Here is a 17,865-nt window from a genome sequence, read left to right as displayed (position 1 = left end):
CTTGTGTCCCGGCAGGTGTGAATGCGCTGATCACCGTGGCGTTGGAGGGCACAAAACAGCCCGAGAACCTACTTCTTTTGGAGTTTGGCCGTGGATTCCGCTTCCAGCACATGAACACCGTGAATCAGCCGGACCTTGACAGTCAACTCGTAAAGGACCTGGTGGGAAATAATGTTAACAAACCAATGTCACAGTAAAATAGCATTCATGGCTTATGCATCAATAGAAAGTTGCAAGCGTGCCTGTTCACCACGCATAAATAGAATACAAATGTAATATTTTATATAGCAAGGGGAAACAAATCGATCTCTTTTTGTGCTCATGAATGCAGGACAATGTGGTAGAGTGGCAGTGCTGTGGGGTTCACTGCAAGTGTTCGGGGCAGTCGGGAAGACGAGGGCAGCAGGGCGGTCGAGGCCAAAAGGTACAGTGAAACAGCCAGCCGGTATGCAGGTGAAATGCACGCTGACTCATCGCGATGAACATAATTTTTTGCCGGTTATAAAAGCATCTCATCATGCATGGCGAAAATACTGCCGAAAGAAGTCTAATTAAGATGGCTGAACAATTAATCAAAATGTTCACAGTGCCACTTTACTTTGGTTATGTAAAAAAATACGCTGATGGGCTTGTCAGATGTAATGGTGGATATGTTACATTTTACGGTATGGTCCATTGTAAAAAAAATGATTCGCAGAATAAAATATATTGTGGGATCACACAATAGTTATTTTAATTCTTGACCTTCTATACAATGTTGGTATTGTAACCTCTTTACTTTTTTAAATTGTGAAGGGTGATGTGGGGCCCAGCGGAATTTCTGGACATCCAGGAGAAGAAGGTGGAATGGTAAGAATGCTCCATAAAAAAAGCACAAAACATTCTCCACTTGCATCAGGTCACAAACTATTTGCAATCACACATGTCCGTTTATTGTATGAAAACTACTGCAGCTATTTACAAGCGAAAATAGAGCACTTTCTTTCAAGTTAATGTTAACGTTGTTCATGCTGTGATGCCCATCATCCAAGACTTCATCTCGGCTGTAACTGAGTACGGTGCCGTTGTGTCGTGCAAATGGATTGTGGATAGTGGACAGGAAGGTTGTGTGGTTAATTGTAAACTTCCCACAGGGAGAACGGGGCCCTTCAGGATTAAACGGTACACATGGCTTCCAGGGGTGCCCAGGCCTCAGGGGTCAGAAGGTACAACCTCCAATTACTGTCTGTGACCAAGCACAGTGACTCATTATTGCAACCTCAATCACAATCCGAGAAATATCCACTGCCTACTGTATTCAAACTGTGTCAGTGTACTGACAATATACTGCCATTTCTCCACATCATCTAGGATTATTTTGTGTTGTTTGACTGAGTGACATTATCTATTCAGTTATATGATTTTTGGTGAGTGCTGAATCATATCGAATAGTAATAATTTCCACACATTTATAACAACTGCAATAATTTGAAGACTTATGTCAAATGGCAGTGTATTTGGTAACATAACACTATGTTGGAAAAACTGTAAAACAAGAGTTATTATATTTAGTTTCAATATTCGTTATTATAAAATACATGCGTGTCACTGTTTCGTTGATATATTGGCTATTGTTATTCCCAACTGTAGCCTTACATTTAAATCAATTGAGACGCTTTCTACTATCAATGCGTCTACATTTGAGATAAATTGGCTAAAAACCTGCTATTGCTGTAAACAATAACCTGTGGATGAGTGCTACTCTTTGCACTGGAGTGGAAAAAGGCAACAGTTTAGAAGTCAATGCCAGATGAGTGTTGCTTTTTGTTATGTTTGCTAAAATTACTCTCCGGTTGTTATTTCTGCAGGGCTCTCGAGGACTGCCTGGAAGATTGGTAATCATGCAATGATGCACGCCTCTTCTCATTTAAATTGCAGCACTTTCTTGGATGCCGATAGGCCACACTGAAGCATCATTGTATTCAGTTGATTGCGTGAGGCGCCCTGCATGTACAGCAGAACACGAGAATGGAAAGTGCATTCTATTCCCACCGCTAAAACAATGGTTTCCTCTTTTTTTCCAAAAACAGGGAGAAGACGGTGAACACGCTCTGGACGGAATCAGTGGAAAGCATGTGCGTGGAAATTCTGCTATTCATTAAATGGATTCATTAGATGGGCAATTATAGTACTAGGGTACCACAAATAGCTGGTGCTAATGGATTTGATATACATAGTATAGCCATGACTCACTGTCACAAGTTTTGATCTCCTTTGCAATGTTAATTCCATTCATGAGCTCTCGATTTTACTATATCTGAGGTTAACTGGAAGTCAATGAAGGGCTGTAATCAGTATTGCTGTTCAAATGAAACTAAATGTCACAAATAGTATTATATTTTACAAGAGCTTTTTTTTAGAAAGCACTTTTTAAAGTAAAAACAAGTTTACACATTACTCATAATACACACTTTATTGATTTGCCTTTGTTTATTATTTAGTCTTGTGCTCTCCTATAAATAACTGTGAAAGTGCAGCCCACACGATTGATAATATACGTTTAAATGCATGCAGTGGAACTCCGATACCCCTTGCGTTTGCTCTGCCCGCAGGGTGAGGCTGGTCGGCCTGGAGTTGCAGGTCCAAAGGGGCTTCACGGCAGACAGGTACGCAGCATGCAGCATCGTTTCAGCCAGGCTTCCGACGATGTCAGTCCGCCGTTTCGTAAAAGTTAATTATTTTTTTGGGTTTTATGGTTACATTTTGCAGGGAGGAAGAGGTATACAGGGAGAGCCTGGGGAAAGAGGCAGTCTCGGGATTCAGGGAGATCCGGTAAGTTGTTTTTGTATTGTGTTCAAGTTCCGCTTTCGATGATAATGTTGTCCTGGTGTCCTATAATTGACAGCTGTGGCTTATGTTTGGTGGTTTGCATCAGTTTTTCATGTGTTTCATATGAAAAGCATACATTGCATTTTTGTCATGCTTTATTGTGAATATGTTACCTGTATTCATGTATTTAAAAATGTTTTAACCTCAACAACAACTCAATGTTAACACTTATTTTAGTATCATTTTGATTGTATTAACTTTTTGCTGTTTACTATTAATTTATAAATATGAGCAAGAATGACTCCAACGTGGCCATTGTTGTCTTTAACCATAGCTGTATCTAATTTCCCGCGACCGATTATTCTCGCATAAATATTAGTTTGTAGGGCTACAGCTTTGGAAAATTCGTTATTTTTATCATTCTTGATTTATTTATCCTTAAGACATTGTTTTGTGGCTCATCACAAACTTTACTGTGCAGGGAGAACAAGGCATCAGAAGCCAAGTGGCCGGCCCTCCAGGAGACAGAGGCCAACAAGGAATTGAGGTGGGGAGCCAGGATATTTTAAGGCTAAGCTCACCATATAATTTTAATGCCGACAAAGTCAGAGATAACAAGGTGGCTACAGTTAATTAGACATGGAAATAAATACAAAAAGTCGAGCCAGTTTGGTTCTTGAAACGTATACACATCCAAAATCTCAAATTAACGTTCTGGTATTTTCAGTACGTTTAACAAAATATTTATATAATGTATGTAAAATTAAATGTGTTTGTTGGCTCCATGCCACAGGCTGGCAGCTATGATTTGATTAATTTGTTTAGAGCATTCAATCTTTTTTTAATTGTTTTATATGTATGCTCTGGTCATATAAGTTTAACTTAAATATACCCGGCAGGCCTACGTTTACTGAGTAGTTTTATGTTCCCATTTATGAAAGGCAAGAAGAACACGATCCAACTTGGAGTGGAGTTGTGCTGAGTGGGTTTGGGGGAAGGCTGTTACTGGGAATGATCAACAGGGAGTGGGTCTATTACGTGGAGGATGGAGGGGAAGGCTCCAATGTGTTGGGTGTGGAGATGTGAACTGATTGCAGCTGCTGCCTCATATCCGCAGGGAGACGTCGGGCGAGACGGAGACGCGGGGGGACGAGGTGAACCCGGAGCTCCTGTAAGCCAGAGCATATTACACATGACTGTGTTTGAGCTGCGAATATGAACATCTATTTTCTACAAAATACAGATGTGATGTATAAGCCACGGCTTGTGGCCAGCTGTGTCTCGCTAGAGTGTGATGATCGGCTCTTATGCTACTTTTCCAGAACTGGCGGTCGTGAAGTAGCCCGCATGTTGACACAAGTCTTCCTTGTGTGCTGCTGATTTTCCCTATGCACTACTGTGTATGATTTTTCTTTATTTATTATCAGAGCGGTCATGAAATACTTGTGCTATTACAGTACAACTGGAGGCTTCCTAACACATTGTCAGTATCGAGTTGCTATCATTATTGCCGTGCCCTGTCAATGGACTTGTTTGAACAAAACCTGATTTGACAAACTACACATGTAGCATGATGCATACATGTCAGGTCTCAAGGATGAATTACCCATGAGACTCACGCACGTTTTTTCACAACGTTGAGTGTCTCATGGTCATGCAATGGATTCTCACTTGTTTTGCTGTGGTCGATGGTTCAGATATTATGTAAGGGTCAACTCCAATAGGGGTTCTCTTCACTTACAGCCTCTTTGTGGTAAAAAAAAAAGCAGTGAAAATAATAACTATGTAAAGTTAGTATCAATTGGTTTATGTACAGTATTATGGGTGTGTTCACTAAGTGGTGGACAGTAGCCTATTGAAGCTACATAATGTCTGTGGCTCGGTTTCTTGGGTTTCCCTCAGTCTCCTGGGGTTCTCTCTCAGTTTATTGTGGTTTTCTCAAGGGTCTCACTGATTTTCACCCTGTGTGGTTGACATGTATGATGATGGAACATACTCACTAGGTAATCAAAAAGGCAAAAAAATGCGGATTGATTACTGGTGCTGCCTGGAAGGACGACATGCATCTAATGGACAACAGCAAATTATTGTAATGCCAAACCAAACAGTCAATCTGGCTAACTCTTTATTAGAGTACAGTTATGCATAGATCAGAAACCTATGAGAATGCATTCTTGTTTGGAAAAGCATGCTGTGTCAGAACATGTTATTTTATCTTTATATAAATCCTACGAATATGCAAATACCGTTTATGGCAGTACTGTATATGTATGACAATTTATTGGTTTTATAAACCACATGTAGAGTTTACATACATACACACATGCACAACACAACGTTATAAACCACTTAAACAATTATAACTCTTTATACCAACTTTAATGAAATCGTTTGTTTTCATGGCAGGGCTCAGGTGATCGCCGTGGCCCAAAAGGGCCTCAGGTAAAGGATACTCCATTATTCACCCACAGTCATACAGAGTCTTGATTTAATGCAACTACGTTTGCATTTGCCTGTGTGTAAACAATTGATGTCAATTTCCCTTTGTGTGCGATGCGGCACAGGGTGAGAAAGGGATTGTTGGTTTGCCTGGACCTACTGGAGCAAGCGGGTCTCCTGGCACCGCGGTAGGCTTGCCGTCAAAAACATAGGCCCGGTCCATCACCACCACCATGAATCTCAGATGCATAAAACACACAATGCAGTTGCATCCACATACGCAGACATGAGGCTTGCTTATACTGGTAGGAACGAAGTGAACCAGCCTACAATAGATTATATCGTCCGTCCGTCCGATGTCTGATTAGGTGTAGCAACATCGCCCCCTACTGCAAACACTTGGCAGTACCCTACAAAAACCTTTAGACTCAGTGAGGCTTTCCTGGCTAAACAAGTGTAACATTCCCTTATAATTCCCTAAGATAGTTTTTTAATTCCCTGAGATAGTTTTAAATTAAAACATTAAAATTAAAAATTAACTCATTCCCTGAGATAGTTTTTAATTAAAACATTTAAATTAAAAATTAACTCACAGCGGCCTAAAGCCTACAGCTAGGCCTAAAGCCTAGAACTAGGCCTCAAACTCTCCCTTCGTATCGTACCCCCGCGTGTGTGAAAGGGAGTTAATGTTTAACAATGTTACATTCCCTGATGTTTTTAAATATAAACATTTACATTTAAAGCTTTTACATTAATAATTAAAACATTTAAATTACAAATTAACTCACAACGGCCTAAAGCCTACAGCTAGGCCTAAAGCCTAGAACTAGGCCTCAAACTCTCCCTTCGTATTGTCCGATTAGGTGTAGCAACATCGCCCCCTACTGCAAACACTTGGCAGGACCCTACAAAAACCTTTACACTCAGTGAGGCTTTCCTGGCTAAACAAGTGTAATAATACATTATGTTTATATTCTTTGGTTATTCGTTCCTACCAGCCCACCCCGCAGGGACCTGTTATGTGCGCCCTTCAAAATCTAATTGGATATGACCAGAAATACTTCGCTGTTGGTAGTGATTATGAGCTAAAATATGATATAATGGGGTTTGGTTTAACGTGTTTTTTTTGTTGCAATGTCAAACATGGGATTGAGCCATTGCCTGGAAGATTAATTATAACTGTTCTGGTGATATATCCTTCAGGGCAACAATGGGCCTGGAGGGAAGCCTGGAATCAGAGGAGAGGCTGGCATCCGCGGGCTCAGGGTGAGTTTGTCAGGCACCAGTCACACTTCACAGTTGACAGCGTAACCCCGGGCGACACCACTACAATCCCCAATTATAATTACGCATTATTCACATTTCAGACTGCATGTTACTTGAATAGTTTGGTCCCTGAACAGGATTAGTTTAGTTCTTCTTTTTAAATGTTTCATTATTTTCTTACCTTCAATGACTATTACTGTAAGCTTTGTCAGATCATCTTTTGCTTGAATGTTTTCCTTTTGAATTTGGCTGCATGTGGCTGAATTGTATAGTGGAACCTGACCCAGCAAGGTATATGAAACGGTAGCCACACCAATTACCCTCTTGATTGTAATGTGGAATGAAATGGCGGAAAGGTCATCCAGGATTAATGTGAAATGCAATGCGTGATGTATGGATATGTCTGAGTATAATCTATGTAACCAGGGTGAGCCAGGCCCAGCTGGACCCAAGGGAGACACTGGGAGGGCTGGAACAAGAGGCAGAAAGGTATATGTGTTGGGATGACACATAAGGAACTTTCCATGCCATTTTTTGCCATGTTATTTTCCCATATTTTTATCCCAGTTGTGCTATCGATGTCATGCATGAGATAAATACTTATTCAGATTTTCGCAGAGCAGTGCATCCCTTCAAGATAGAGATTGGCTCATGAAATAGATATTATAGAGTTACCTCTGAGATCCCTTCAAGTGACTTTGTGTTTGCCCAGTTGAAGGAAGCACTTTCAACCCGCTAGCATAGAACTGGTATTTAGCCAAATTAAGTGCCGAACCCAATTTAGTTAAGTGTTTTTGTCTCGGCCTCGCTGTGCTCTGCGTTGCACCACTATCCGAGTAGATAACCTCGCATTCAATAAACCTTCAGAGCCAGGGTGAACATCTGACTCCAAACGTATTTAATGAATTGAAAGAGGTAAAACTTATGGAAAAACAAAGCACAAATACAGCATCTGTTAATACTTGGAAATATCAATACAATGAATTAAGACTACAGCATCATTACATAGTCTTAGATAACATGAAACTCAACAATAGATCCTGGATGGACCAGGCACCTACATTAGTACTGAATAGCTATACAAGATAATAAGGTACTGTGTTAAATAAGGGCACATCGTGTAATCACCATACTGCAGCCTAAATGTATAGCACTACACATAACACTGAACTGTGGATGAGATATTTCGTCATCCTTGCTCTCAAGATCGCAATATGGTTACATGGGTACACGTCTGACTCGACTTATGCAATTACATGTAACATTCACAATAACACAAGTGGCAGGCTTCATTGTTAATTCGGCCTCATATTTATCATAACAATTTAACAGTATTATAAAGGCATGTACAGCATTATAACGGCCATTCTAACATTATAACAGCATTCCTAGTATTATAAGAACATAAACGAACTTACAGACAATGCTTCTTAAAGTCCCACAATGAACAGATGCACCTGTTTTCACTGAGACGCTATTTGTGCCAACGTTTTGTACTCTGTGTAATGGCTGACACCTTGCCACGTGGCTGAAAGAATCTTAAATTGTAACTTCCTGGTCACGTGACCAAACTCAACATCAAAACAGGAAATTCCTGTGTATACACCCCACACCTGCTATGAGGCAGAACATTTTTGTAGAGTAATTGCTAATCAGACTGAAACCATCAATTCACGTACTGTATGTGGTGTGATCTTGCCATCCACAGATGAAGGGCTGTAACTGTCTTAGTCTTTAATCCTCGCCAAAAGGCAGTCTTTGGTTTATTCCTGTATGATTATGAGCATCGTCTTTTACATACCTTTCAACAGGGGGAATCTGGGATTGTGGGTGACAAGGGCTTACCAGGACCAGCTGGGCCTCGGGGAGAGACAGTAAGAACACCGGTTACTGTAACGAAGTTCCTCTTCATAATAACCTACATGAATGTTTCAAATTACAAAAAATAAACCTGCACAGAAAATACACGCTGTAATGGCGACCATATTTGCAGGGAATTGAGGGACTCGATGGGATTGGTGTTCCTGGAGTGAACGGCTCGAAGGTAAGCTTTTCCATTTGTAAAATTGTCGCTAATTATTGTTTATTCAAACATATTTCCAGGATGTACAGTTCAAAATCGACACACATACACACTTTAAAATGCAGCACCAGCTTGAAAATATATCACTATGGATATCTGCTATGTTGATGCATTATGTAATGAGAATAGGTTTTCCCCTTTTTTCTGGCAACAAAACAGGTGTTAAGATGTTAAAACACCAAACTAAAACCTTTAACAAGGAATCATGTCTGCATTAACCACAAAACCTGTGGTCAAAATGCAATGTGGTTAATGCAGACATGATTCCTTGTAAAAAGTTTCAGTTTGGTGTTTTAACACCTGTTTTGTTGCCAGATTAGAGGGGAAAACCTATTCTCATATTTTGGTACTGGAAGAGGAGGTCCCATGATGTAGCATTATGTAATTTGATTAAATAAATTCAACGTTCTGCCTCTTGGTTCTCAAAACACTATGCAAGGGCCTTCAGGATGTGGTAGTTTCACCGAACAATGCCCCACTTTCATGCCGCTCTTGAGTCTCTGGAAACTTGGATGCTCAGATGTTTTGTTTTTTCCTGTAGGGAGACCCAGGATTGATGGGCTACCCAGGATTGCGGGTAATATATAGTACACTCAATGCAGCACCTCACCTTAATAAGTGCACTTAATTATCCCAATTTGTGCTAAGGTACATTTTAATGCGACCGCATGCTGGTGGGCGAAAGGCCATGTCGACCGATGTTTGTGTTTAGGGCATTGACGGCTCAGATGGAGAAAACGGCACAAAAGGCTCCAAGGGAATGAGAGGCCAGCGGGTAAGGTTCCTCGCATCCAGAGATCACGTCATTAGCAGCACCGCAGCGCCAGCCGACAACATTGTTCATCATGCGTTGTGATTTTTTTCAACCAATATTACGTGCTCGTTATGAGTTGTGAAGCTGTTCTGCTGCCAAAAGGTATGCACTACTATGATAAGTATTTTTATTTTTTTTGCATGAATGTTGACGACAATCTGCTTTCATTTAGCTACTTGGGTTATGAAGATCATTGCTTTTACAGATAAAAGGAATGTCAATGGTTTTAGAAGTGGAGGGGGGGGGTCGGCGATGTGAGAGATATAAGCAGTAAATATGGCACCAATTCCATAACCTCCACTTGCGATTTACATTGCTTTTTCTGCACTCTACCAAGCAGTGGCTATTGAAGGCCACTCAAAACACATAATGCGATGAAGATAATTTGGATTTTGCTGATAAAGTGTGTTTTTTTATCGTCTAACAGGGATATTCCGGCCAGTCTGGAGCCGCAGGAAGCACTGGTGAGCCTGGACCTGCAGGCGAGGAGGTAATGGCCATCTGTCATTAAACTCATTCCATCGGATTATTGTGCAATATTGCACTGCCCCTGCAAAGAACGGCTCTTATAAGATGCCTTGTTTTCATTACAGGGTCCCAGAGGTCGAGATGGAACCATCCCAAATGTAAGTGTCTTCTGAATTTTCATTAAAACATCTCATTATGATCTTTGTCTTATTCCATAAAATAAAAAGCTGAAGTATGCATTTTTACTTACATGTTAAATATATTTTCGGCTGTAATTTCAGGTATGTACATTGGTGAATACAATCCGAGAAAAATGCAGTAAGTGTCTTTGCACACAGAGCACTGTCTTTATTTGTGAGATTTGAATTAAAGTCAAAGGAAAAGGTCATGGAAAATATTTAATGTAATATTCTCTTTTCTTGTTCATTCTAGCTTGCTGTCAAGGTAAGATTTCACTGTATACACATCCAGATATTGTATTTACTGAATATTAAAAAAGCACATTTCACATGAGCTATTGACATGCACTGCATCTTGTACCTTTGCATTCTTTGAAGCTTTCAGGCTAATTGCGAATCATCTCCCACCCCACTGCACCACACGGGCACCTGCGCCGGGCCTCCTCCCCACCCACCCACCCCCCTCGCGTGTGTGCAGGCAAGCAGGACTGCCCCGCGTACCCCACCGAGCTGGTGATTGCGCTCGACGTGGCCCAGGGAGCATCGGCCGTCACGCTGAGCCGCATGAAGGCCATCGTGAAGCGTACGCTGCAGGGCCTCACGTTGGCCCGCAGCAACGGGTGCCCGCAGGGGGCGCGTGTCGCGCTGCTCACCTACGATGGCGTCGCGACCACCACGCGATTCCGCTTCGCCGAGCCGCGCAGCCGGGAGGACGCCATCGCTCGCACCGATAATGTGACGTTCGCGGCGAGCGGCGGCGGGGGGCGGCGCGACACGGGCCGGGCCATGCAGTACGTTGCGCGCAATGCGTTCAAGCGCGTGCGGCAAGGCCGACTCTTGCGCAAAGTGGCGGTGTTCATCACCAATGGACCCTCGCAGAACGCCGATGCCGTCAGTCTCGGGGCGGCCCAGCTGGTGGCCAATGACATCACGACGCTCGTGCTCTCCTTCGAGAGGCTGCCCCACATGACGCAGGCGCTCAAGGTGTGGACAGAGAAACATGGCGGAGGAGGGATGGCGGCCTCACAGCCACCATGATGTTGTACGCGTGGACAGAGATCAAAAACTCCATGCTGCCCTCAGAATTATTGCTGCCTCATTATAGAAAAATGGCAACAAGTTATGGCTTCGGTGATCATCTCTGGTAGATACAAATATTGAGTTATGTCAATGACAGGAAAGGGAATTTTCGTAAAAGAAAAATACAAGTAACTGTTAAGATTAACTAATCAGTTGTTATATTTCAACATTATACTGGATGTAATAGGCTCATATTTTTGTCCATAAGCCTCCTTTTGGGAACCAAACAGACTACAAAATGGTAAATCAAGCAAACACATGGAATGCTTGTAACAAGACGTTTCTCGGTGCATTAACTGACAGATTGAGTCTGTGTGATGGTAACTCCTCGAACCCTGTGCTCCTGTGCTGTGCAGATTGACAGTACCAAGCTCTCCAGGGTGGTGGTGCTCCCAGCAGCCCAGGCAACACACGAAGCAGCACTGGAAAGCGCCCTCAAGTGCACTGTCTGTTTCGGTGTGGAACCCTTTAGCTTTTCTCACACGTCTCATTCATCGCAGCCACCTCCCCTTTATTTTGTTTCACTATAAAGTATGACCATTGCAATTCCCACCAGTTGATGGAGGAGCATCTATGTAGATGAGCACTACCCAATGCTCTTTGAAGCACGGGAACTCCCACCCAACTGTGTTTTTCTATGAAGTCTGCGATTTTTATATGGGCGTCACACTGTATCAACCCGTGCACACACGTGAACTGCCAATGTGTTACTTTGTGCCGCTCGTTCCTAGATCAATGCAACCCAGACGCGCAGTGTGCGGTGACCCCTGGCAATGTTCCGGTGGAGCTGGCGGCTGACGTCGCCTTCCTGGTGGACGGCTCTATAGATGTGGCGCAGTTTGCCGTGGTGCAGCGCTTGGTGAAGAGAGCCATCGAACAGATCTCCGTCACATCTGTGCCGCGTGGCAGCGCGCAGTCGCGTCTTTCCCTGCTGCAGTACTCACCATTTGGAGCCCGTGCCACAGGAGCAGTACGCAACCACAACATCTCATAACATCTTCATCATCATTCATTACTTAATAGTTCTCCTCACGCAACTCCTAATGCGCCACCGCCCTTGAATATGTTGTTTGAAATGGAAGGTATTGTCAGTTATTGCCCACACCGTTAATCGTGCCGCGTTTGTTGCCCGGGCGCGTGTAGGCCACGGAGAGCGCAGTGAAGGTGGAGTTTGGCTTCACTCAGTTTGGTCGGGACGAGTTGTTGGAACACGTGCAGCAGAAGCTGCAGCCCCTGAGCTCAGGCTCCACCACCGTCGCCGGCCCGGCCGAGGCCCTGCAGTGGGTCACCCGCAATGCCTTCCGCAACGCCACATTGCCGCGCAAGAAGCGCGCAGTGGTGCTGCTGACAAGCGGGCAGGGCATGGATGTCAGTTTGCGCGAGGAGGCTGTGCGCAGCACAGAGGTGGCCACAGGGGCCATGTGCCAGGGACTGGCGCTGTTTGTCGTGGGGCTGGGTCCTGGTGCGCGGCAGGTGCCGATCTCCATGTTCGCCAGCCCCCCCGCCGAGATCCACCAGGTGACAGTGAGCACTGCTGGGGGGGCCGAGGAGGCGTACCTGCAGCACCTTCTTCACACATTCTTCAGCATACTCAGCCGTGAGTGCACATGCCACCACACCGCACCCACCGCTAGGGTTGCCACCTGTCTTGGTTTTCCCAGGCTTGTCTTGTTTTGTGGTAGCTGTCTTAGAAGGTCTGTAAGCCTTCCTGGGACATACAAATGTATGTTTCTTGTCAGTTGGAAAATGATACACCACTCAAGAGAATGCATTTACATGCATCTCTCCTCTATACGGTATTGTGATATATTCTTCTTCTTCATCCCATGACGTCTTGGTTTTTTGTATGATGGAGGTGGCAACTCCTACTTTCTGCTCGCACCAGTGATAAAGGCAATCAGTGCCAAACTCTGACATGCGTGCCTGCACGCGCGTTGCAGCCTTCACTTATAATCGCTTTTCACACACAGGGTTAAAGCTAAATTGATTGCTTTACATTGGTAAGATATCTGATAGAAAATATGTTTACCTCAAAGAAAAATAAATTAAGGATTAGAATTTGGAAAATAATGTAAATAAAATAACAGTACATAAAATTCGTGATCTGATCCCATCTGTGAAGGATGTGATCCCTGATATGCAATACCCCGGCGTCTACAATCTAAGCTGTGTCTGCGGCAGTAGTTACATTGGGGAAACTAAGCGACATGTCTCGGACCGTGTTCGGGAACATAAGGCAGATCTGAAACACGGTAGGATCAATTGATTTCTCTAAGACGAAGGTACTTTGAAAACCCACTGGCCAGTGGCATCACTAGGGGGGTGCGGGGGGTGCGGACCGCACCGGGTGACACCATCAGAGGGGGTGACACCAAAATGACTGTCTATACAATTTTTGTGCAGTGTTTCAGCAGAAATGTATTACTATTTTTATTTAAAAAATATCCCTGTAGTTAGTTATAACAACAAAAACATTGCTCATGTTTTTGTAGTCGCTGATTTTGTCAAATTTTCTGGTATTTTAGCTACAATATTGTGGTAATTAGTATTTGTGAACCGATATCAATAGCTTTTTTGAGAATCAAGTAGTAATTGAAGGAAAAGGAGAAAAATAAAAAAAGGCTTCCGCTCAGTTACTAATAATGTTGTAACTAATAATCTTGTAATTCAATGTAGAAAGAATTTACAAAACAATTGTGTTGTTAGTATTCTTTGGGTCTTTCGCTAAAGCCACGTAGATAGAAAAATAATAAAATTATCACGACGTTTCAATCGTAACACAAGCAATCGTCATCAGGTGAAAAAATATAGCGAGAGAGCTGCCGAAGCAGGAGAAAATACAGCGGAAGAGCTGCTGAAACACGAAGTTATATAGGCTTGATATGCGCTCAGCCCAAGGATAAGTGGGCGGGGCTAGAGGTTGAATTTGCATGTCAATGTAAGATCGGTGATGTACCTCCATGACGACGACACAGTTGTGGAGGTGGCTATTGTATTGTGAGAGATTAGCATCTCAATGTAAAATGTAAGATCAGTGATTGACCTCCACGACGACGCAGCTGTGGAGGTGGCCATTGTATTGTGAGAGATTAGCACGTCAATGTAAAATGTAAGATCGGTGATTTACCTCCACGACGACGACGCAACTATGGAGGTGGCCATTGTAATGTGAGAGATTAGCATGGCAATGTAAAATGTAAGATCTGTGATTTACCTCCACGACGACGACGCAACTATGGAGGTGGCCATTGTAATGTGAGAGATTAGCATGTCAATGTAAACGAACCAACACAACAGTGGCTGTGCTAGTGAGACGGGAGGAGGTCCATGGGGGGTGACACCAACCCTAGTGACGCCACTGCCACTGGCTATCAACAAAGATTCGTTCATGAAGCCATCCATATATACAGACACAGACACATTTTCAACCGAAAAGATGGGTACCAACTGAGCAATCAATGGAATGACGTTATTTTCCAGTTTAAGTCATAACAGTCTTTGATTTTCCCATCCTACCACCTTCCGATGTTTGTTGTTATTTTCGGCTCTCTGATTTATTACATTAACAGGTAAAATTTCTCAAACTAACACAGCCACCTCGTGCGCCAACCTCGAGGTTGCTGCTCAGCGATCTTCCATTAGCATGCTAATTTTTATCTGGCAGCCCTTTGATTGGTGGAAAACCCACCACCACCTCAGTCGCTGCCCACCACTTACATTAACATTGGCTGCTGACATTTGGGCTATGCCCATTTCAAACTTTATAAACAGTTGTCTTTAGAAGCTAACCCCCCTTTGCCTGATGACGACCACTTGTGTTGCGATCGAAACGTCGTAGTTTTTTGTTATTTTCTTGGAACCTATCTACGTGACTTGAGTGAAGACCCAAAGAATATGGAAAATGTTTTGTGCTGAAAGATAAGTGTAGAAAACTACTTATGAGTTAAGCTATCGGAATATATGTTTTGCGTTTTAATAGGCTCTATGTGTAGACCTATTTTCAACGTTACCCCTTTATATTCTATATCTCAATGGTTTTTAACTAATTTTAGGCAATGAACAACAGATTCTGATGTCCTATATGTATGAAGGACTCATCCACTGCAGAAGGCAATATTTCCATACTTGGGCAAAACAAAGCAATTGTATCATTGCTGCTCATGTGTCATTCCCATGTCACTGGCAAATACCAAAACTGACAATTGTACTTCTGAGTAAGACTCTGATAGGTCACCTACATGTCGTCATAAAGGCTATAAATATGACAAAACTGTGTCCTAGCATATGCCAGTGTCCTAGCATATGCCAGTATGAGAAACATAACATAAACATGTTAATGTTTGACAGTTTACCATTAATGATTATATCTAATATTACTATTCAGGGGAAAGCTCAACAAAACAAATGTAATTTCCCTTATTGTGTACATCACCTGAGATTACATTAATTATAATTATTTGGGAGCTTGCAACAAATATCCTGTTTTAAATCAAGCATGCCACTTCTTAAATGCACACTCATACTAAAGTCAGTGATTGCAAATGTCAAAATGTGTCTAACTGACAGCTGGGTTATTTCCATGTCCAAGTATGTATTTTTTACCACAAGTCCTCATGCCTCACAATGTGTTTAAGCCCCTCAAAGATGTGGTGTGATCTCTATTTTCCACAACGAAATATAACAGAAAATATACATCTTGATGTGGAATCCTCTCTGGATTGTGGTCGAGTTTGCATGGAGTGACCCAACAATTACAATCAAGGTAATTTCATGCCTTCTCAACTATACATATAATCACACATGTTTCCTCTCAACCCCTCCCCCATCCTTGTGAACCTGAACATGGTGCACACTCCGTTGCAGAGGATATATTTGAGTACCCACCTAAAGCCATGTCAGCAGAGTGTGCGCGGCTTAAGAAGGGTCGCGCAGGGACACCACAGGGGGATGAAACGTGAGTGAGATGCACAAATCCGCATACATACATTGTACACACAAAGACAAAGATCTTCCATATGTAGTCTTTTCAGGCTGTTGGGGAAAGTCCTGTAAGTGAGTACCTATGAAGACCGGAATGGTACACGGAGAAGTGGTGTTTATGCACATCACGCAAGGTTCTCAGACCCTGTTCAGATATCACTTACCTGAGGTAAGCTATGGTTGGGAATGGACCTGAGGTCATCTGTTTCCCACAAACACACGTGTAAAAGCAAATACATATCAATTACACCCACATATTCACACAAAACCCACACTCATGCTACACGTTAAGCAAATTACATTGGTTACAAATGTGTTTAGGTTGTGCATGTTACACACAATAATGATGTTGCATGTTTTTGTTATTTACTCTCACAGAGATCGTGGAGACATTGCCGAAATCATGAGAGGTGATATAAATCTGTTGTTAGAAACCGTTTTACGTGATCGAGTGCACTTGTGTACATTTTGTAATGATTAAGATAATGAAATGAAAATACCGTGGACTGCAGTCCAATTTAGTTTTACTAGAGAATTGTGTAAATACTGCGATAGTTATTTAAATTTGTGTCCACAGAAGCAATTTGAGGTGTGCCCTATGGTTTAAGTCTGAGCATACATAATGGACTTCTATGAGGGTTACTCTTGATGGATCTGGCACCAGGAAACCATTGAGTTGTCCCCATCATCACCCTCTTAAACCTAACCCTTGACACCTCGTCTCTGCACCTCTGCAAATTGGTGTGCTATTTGGGTTTCCTGACCTCTACCCTTCCTGTCAACGCTTGGCTGTCATTGATTTGTTTAAATAGGTCTCAACGACCATCAATCCACATACGCAGCCTATAGTGGCAGACAGTTTTTCTTTTGTCGTCCTCCTCTTTGGTGTCATTTCACATAGGCTGCTGCACAGTAATGTAGTTTGTTGGGTCACAATTTTAACATTTTATATAAATGACATTTTGAGAAGGGTTGTTTCAGAGGTCTGTAAACTGCACTCACTTGTAGTTTTGCTCTTGTGGTTCTCGGTACTTGGGGGTTTCACTGCCGCTTTGCTCTGTGCTCACACGCTGGCATCGTTTTCAGATTACTGGGAGTCTCTCAATGGGCAAGTTGAAAGATCTACATTTTCCACCGCTGCCTCTGCTGCTGCTGCTGCTGTTGTTACTGGTGCTACCACCACCACCGCCACTGCTGCAAATATCACCACCCCCCATTCCGTCGACATACTAGCCGCAGATGGCGGATCGTTGCCATTACTTTCCACGGCTTTCGCTGGCTTTAGTGTCAACGAGTTTGAGAATCAAAGGGGGTTTCCTGTAGACTCGACGCATACCTCTGCCCCTCTGACCACAGAGACTGCAAGTTATGGACATGTGCAGTCAGATGCCGCGTCAGCGAACACTGTCCACCTTGCAGAGAGCGCAGCCGAGCAGGCTAGCGAGCCCCAGGACTCGCCATCATACTCCGCGTTTGATTCGGGAGTGGAAAGTGCAATTGGCGGTACATCAGAGGAAGGCCTGCCAGAGTTCTACTCTGAGGGGGATTCTCAGGGAATGGAGGAGGGAGACGCTGGCACAGAGGTGCACCTCACGTCTCCCTCTTCGTCTGCACAACCCGAGGAGCCCACTGGTGTGTAACATACCAAAGTTACCACAAATTTCAGCTCAACTTAACACAACATTTACGACGATTTATCCATATTGTTTGGTTATTGCCATACATACAATTAACTCTTTAAAAAAAAA

The 17,865-nt window shown here is 43.0% G+C and overlaps 1 protein-coding gene across 1 annotated transcript in view; it reads left to right on the top strand.

Moving 5' to 3' along the window:
• Positions 1-17,865, top strand: part of LOC144717906 (collagen alpha-3(VI) chain-like) — a 59,049-nt gene that overhangs the window by 34,919 nt on the left and 6,265 nt on the right. The window contains 30 exon segments of the mRNA XM_078593707.1: positions 16-161; positions 332-424; positions 796-849; positions 1,134-1,205; positions 1,848-1,874; positions 2,070-2,114; positions 2,592-2,645; positions 2,749-2,811; positions 3,290-3,355; positions 3,926-3,979; positions 5,215-5,250; positions 5,373-5,435; positions 6,451-6,513; positions 6,940-7,002; positions 8,325-8,387; positions 8,507-8,557; positions 9,138-9,173; positions 9,309-9,371; positions 9,838-9,900; positions 10,004-10,036; positions 10,160-10,196; positions 10,311-10,367; positions 10,370-10,503; positions 10,505-11,041; positions 11,494-11,593; positions 11,869-12,107; positions 12,281-12,734; positions 16,001-16,091; positions 16,496-16,527; positions 17,474-17,749. Of these exon segments, the coding sequence (XP_078449833.1) occupies positions 16-161; positions 332-424; positions 796-849; positions 1,134-1,205; positions 1,848-1,874; positions 2,070-2,114; positions 2,592-2,645; positions 2,749-2,811; positions 3,290-3,355; positions 3,926-3,979; positions 5,215-5,250; positions 5,373-5,435; positions 6,451-6,513; positions 6,940-7,002; positions 8,325-8,387; positions 8,507-8,557; positions 9,138-9,173; positions 9,309-9,371; positions 9,838-9,900; positions 10,004-10,036; positions 10,160-10,196; positions 10,311-10,367; positions 10,370-10,503; positions 10,505-11,041; positions 11,494-11,593; positions 11,869-12,107; positions 12,281-12,734; positions 16,001-16,091; positions 16,496-16,527; positions 17,474-17,749 (3,165 nt within the window).

The sequence above is a fragment of the Lampetra planeri genome, chromosome 1 (genome assembly GCF_965212315.1).
Source record: "Lampetra planeri chromosome 1, kcLamPlan1.2.h2, whole genome shotgun sequence".
Taxonomy (NCBI): domain Eukaryota; kingdom Metazoa; phylum Chordata; class Hyperoartia; order Petromyzontiformes; family Petromyzontidae; genus Lampetra; species Lampetra planeri.
Note: the sequence above shows the minus strand (reverse complement) of the source record. Positions and strands in the feature narration are given on the sequence as shown.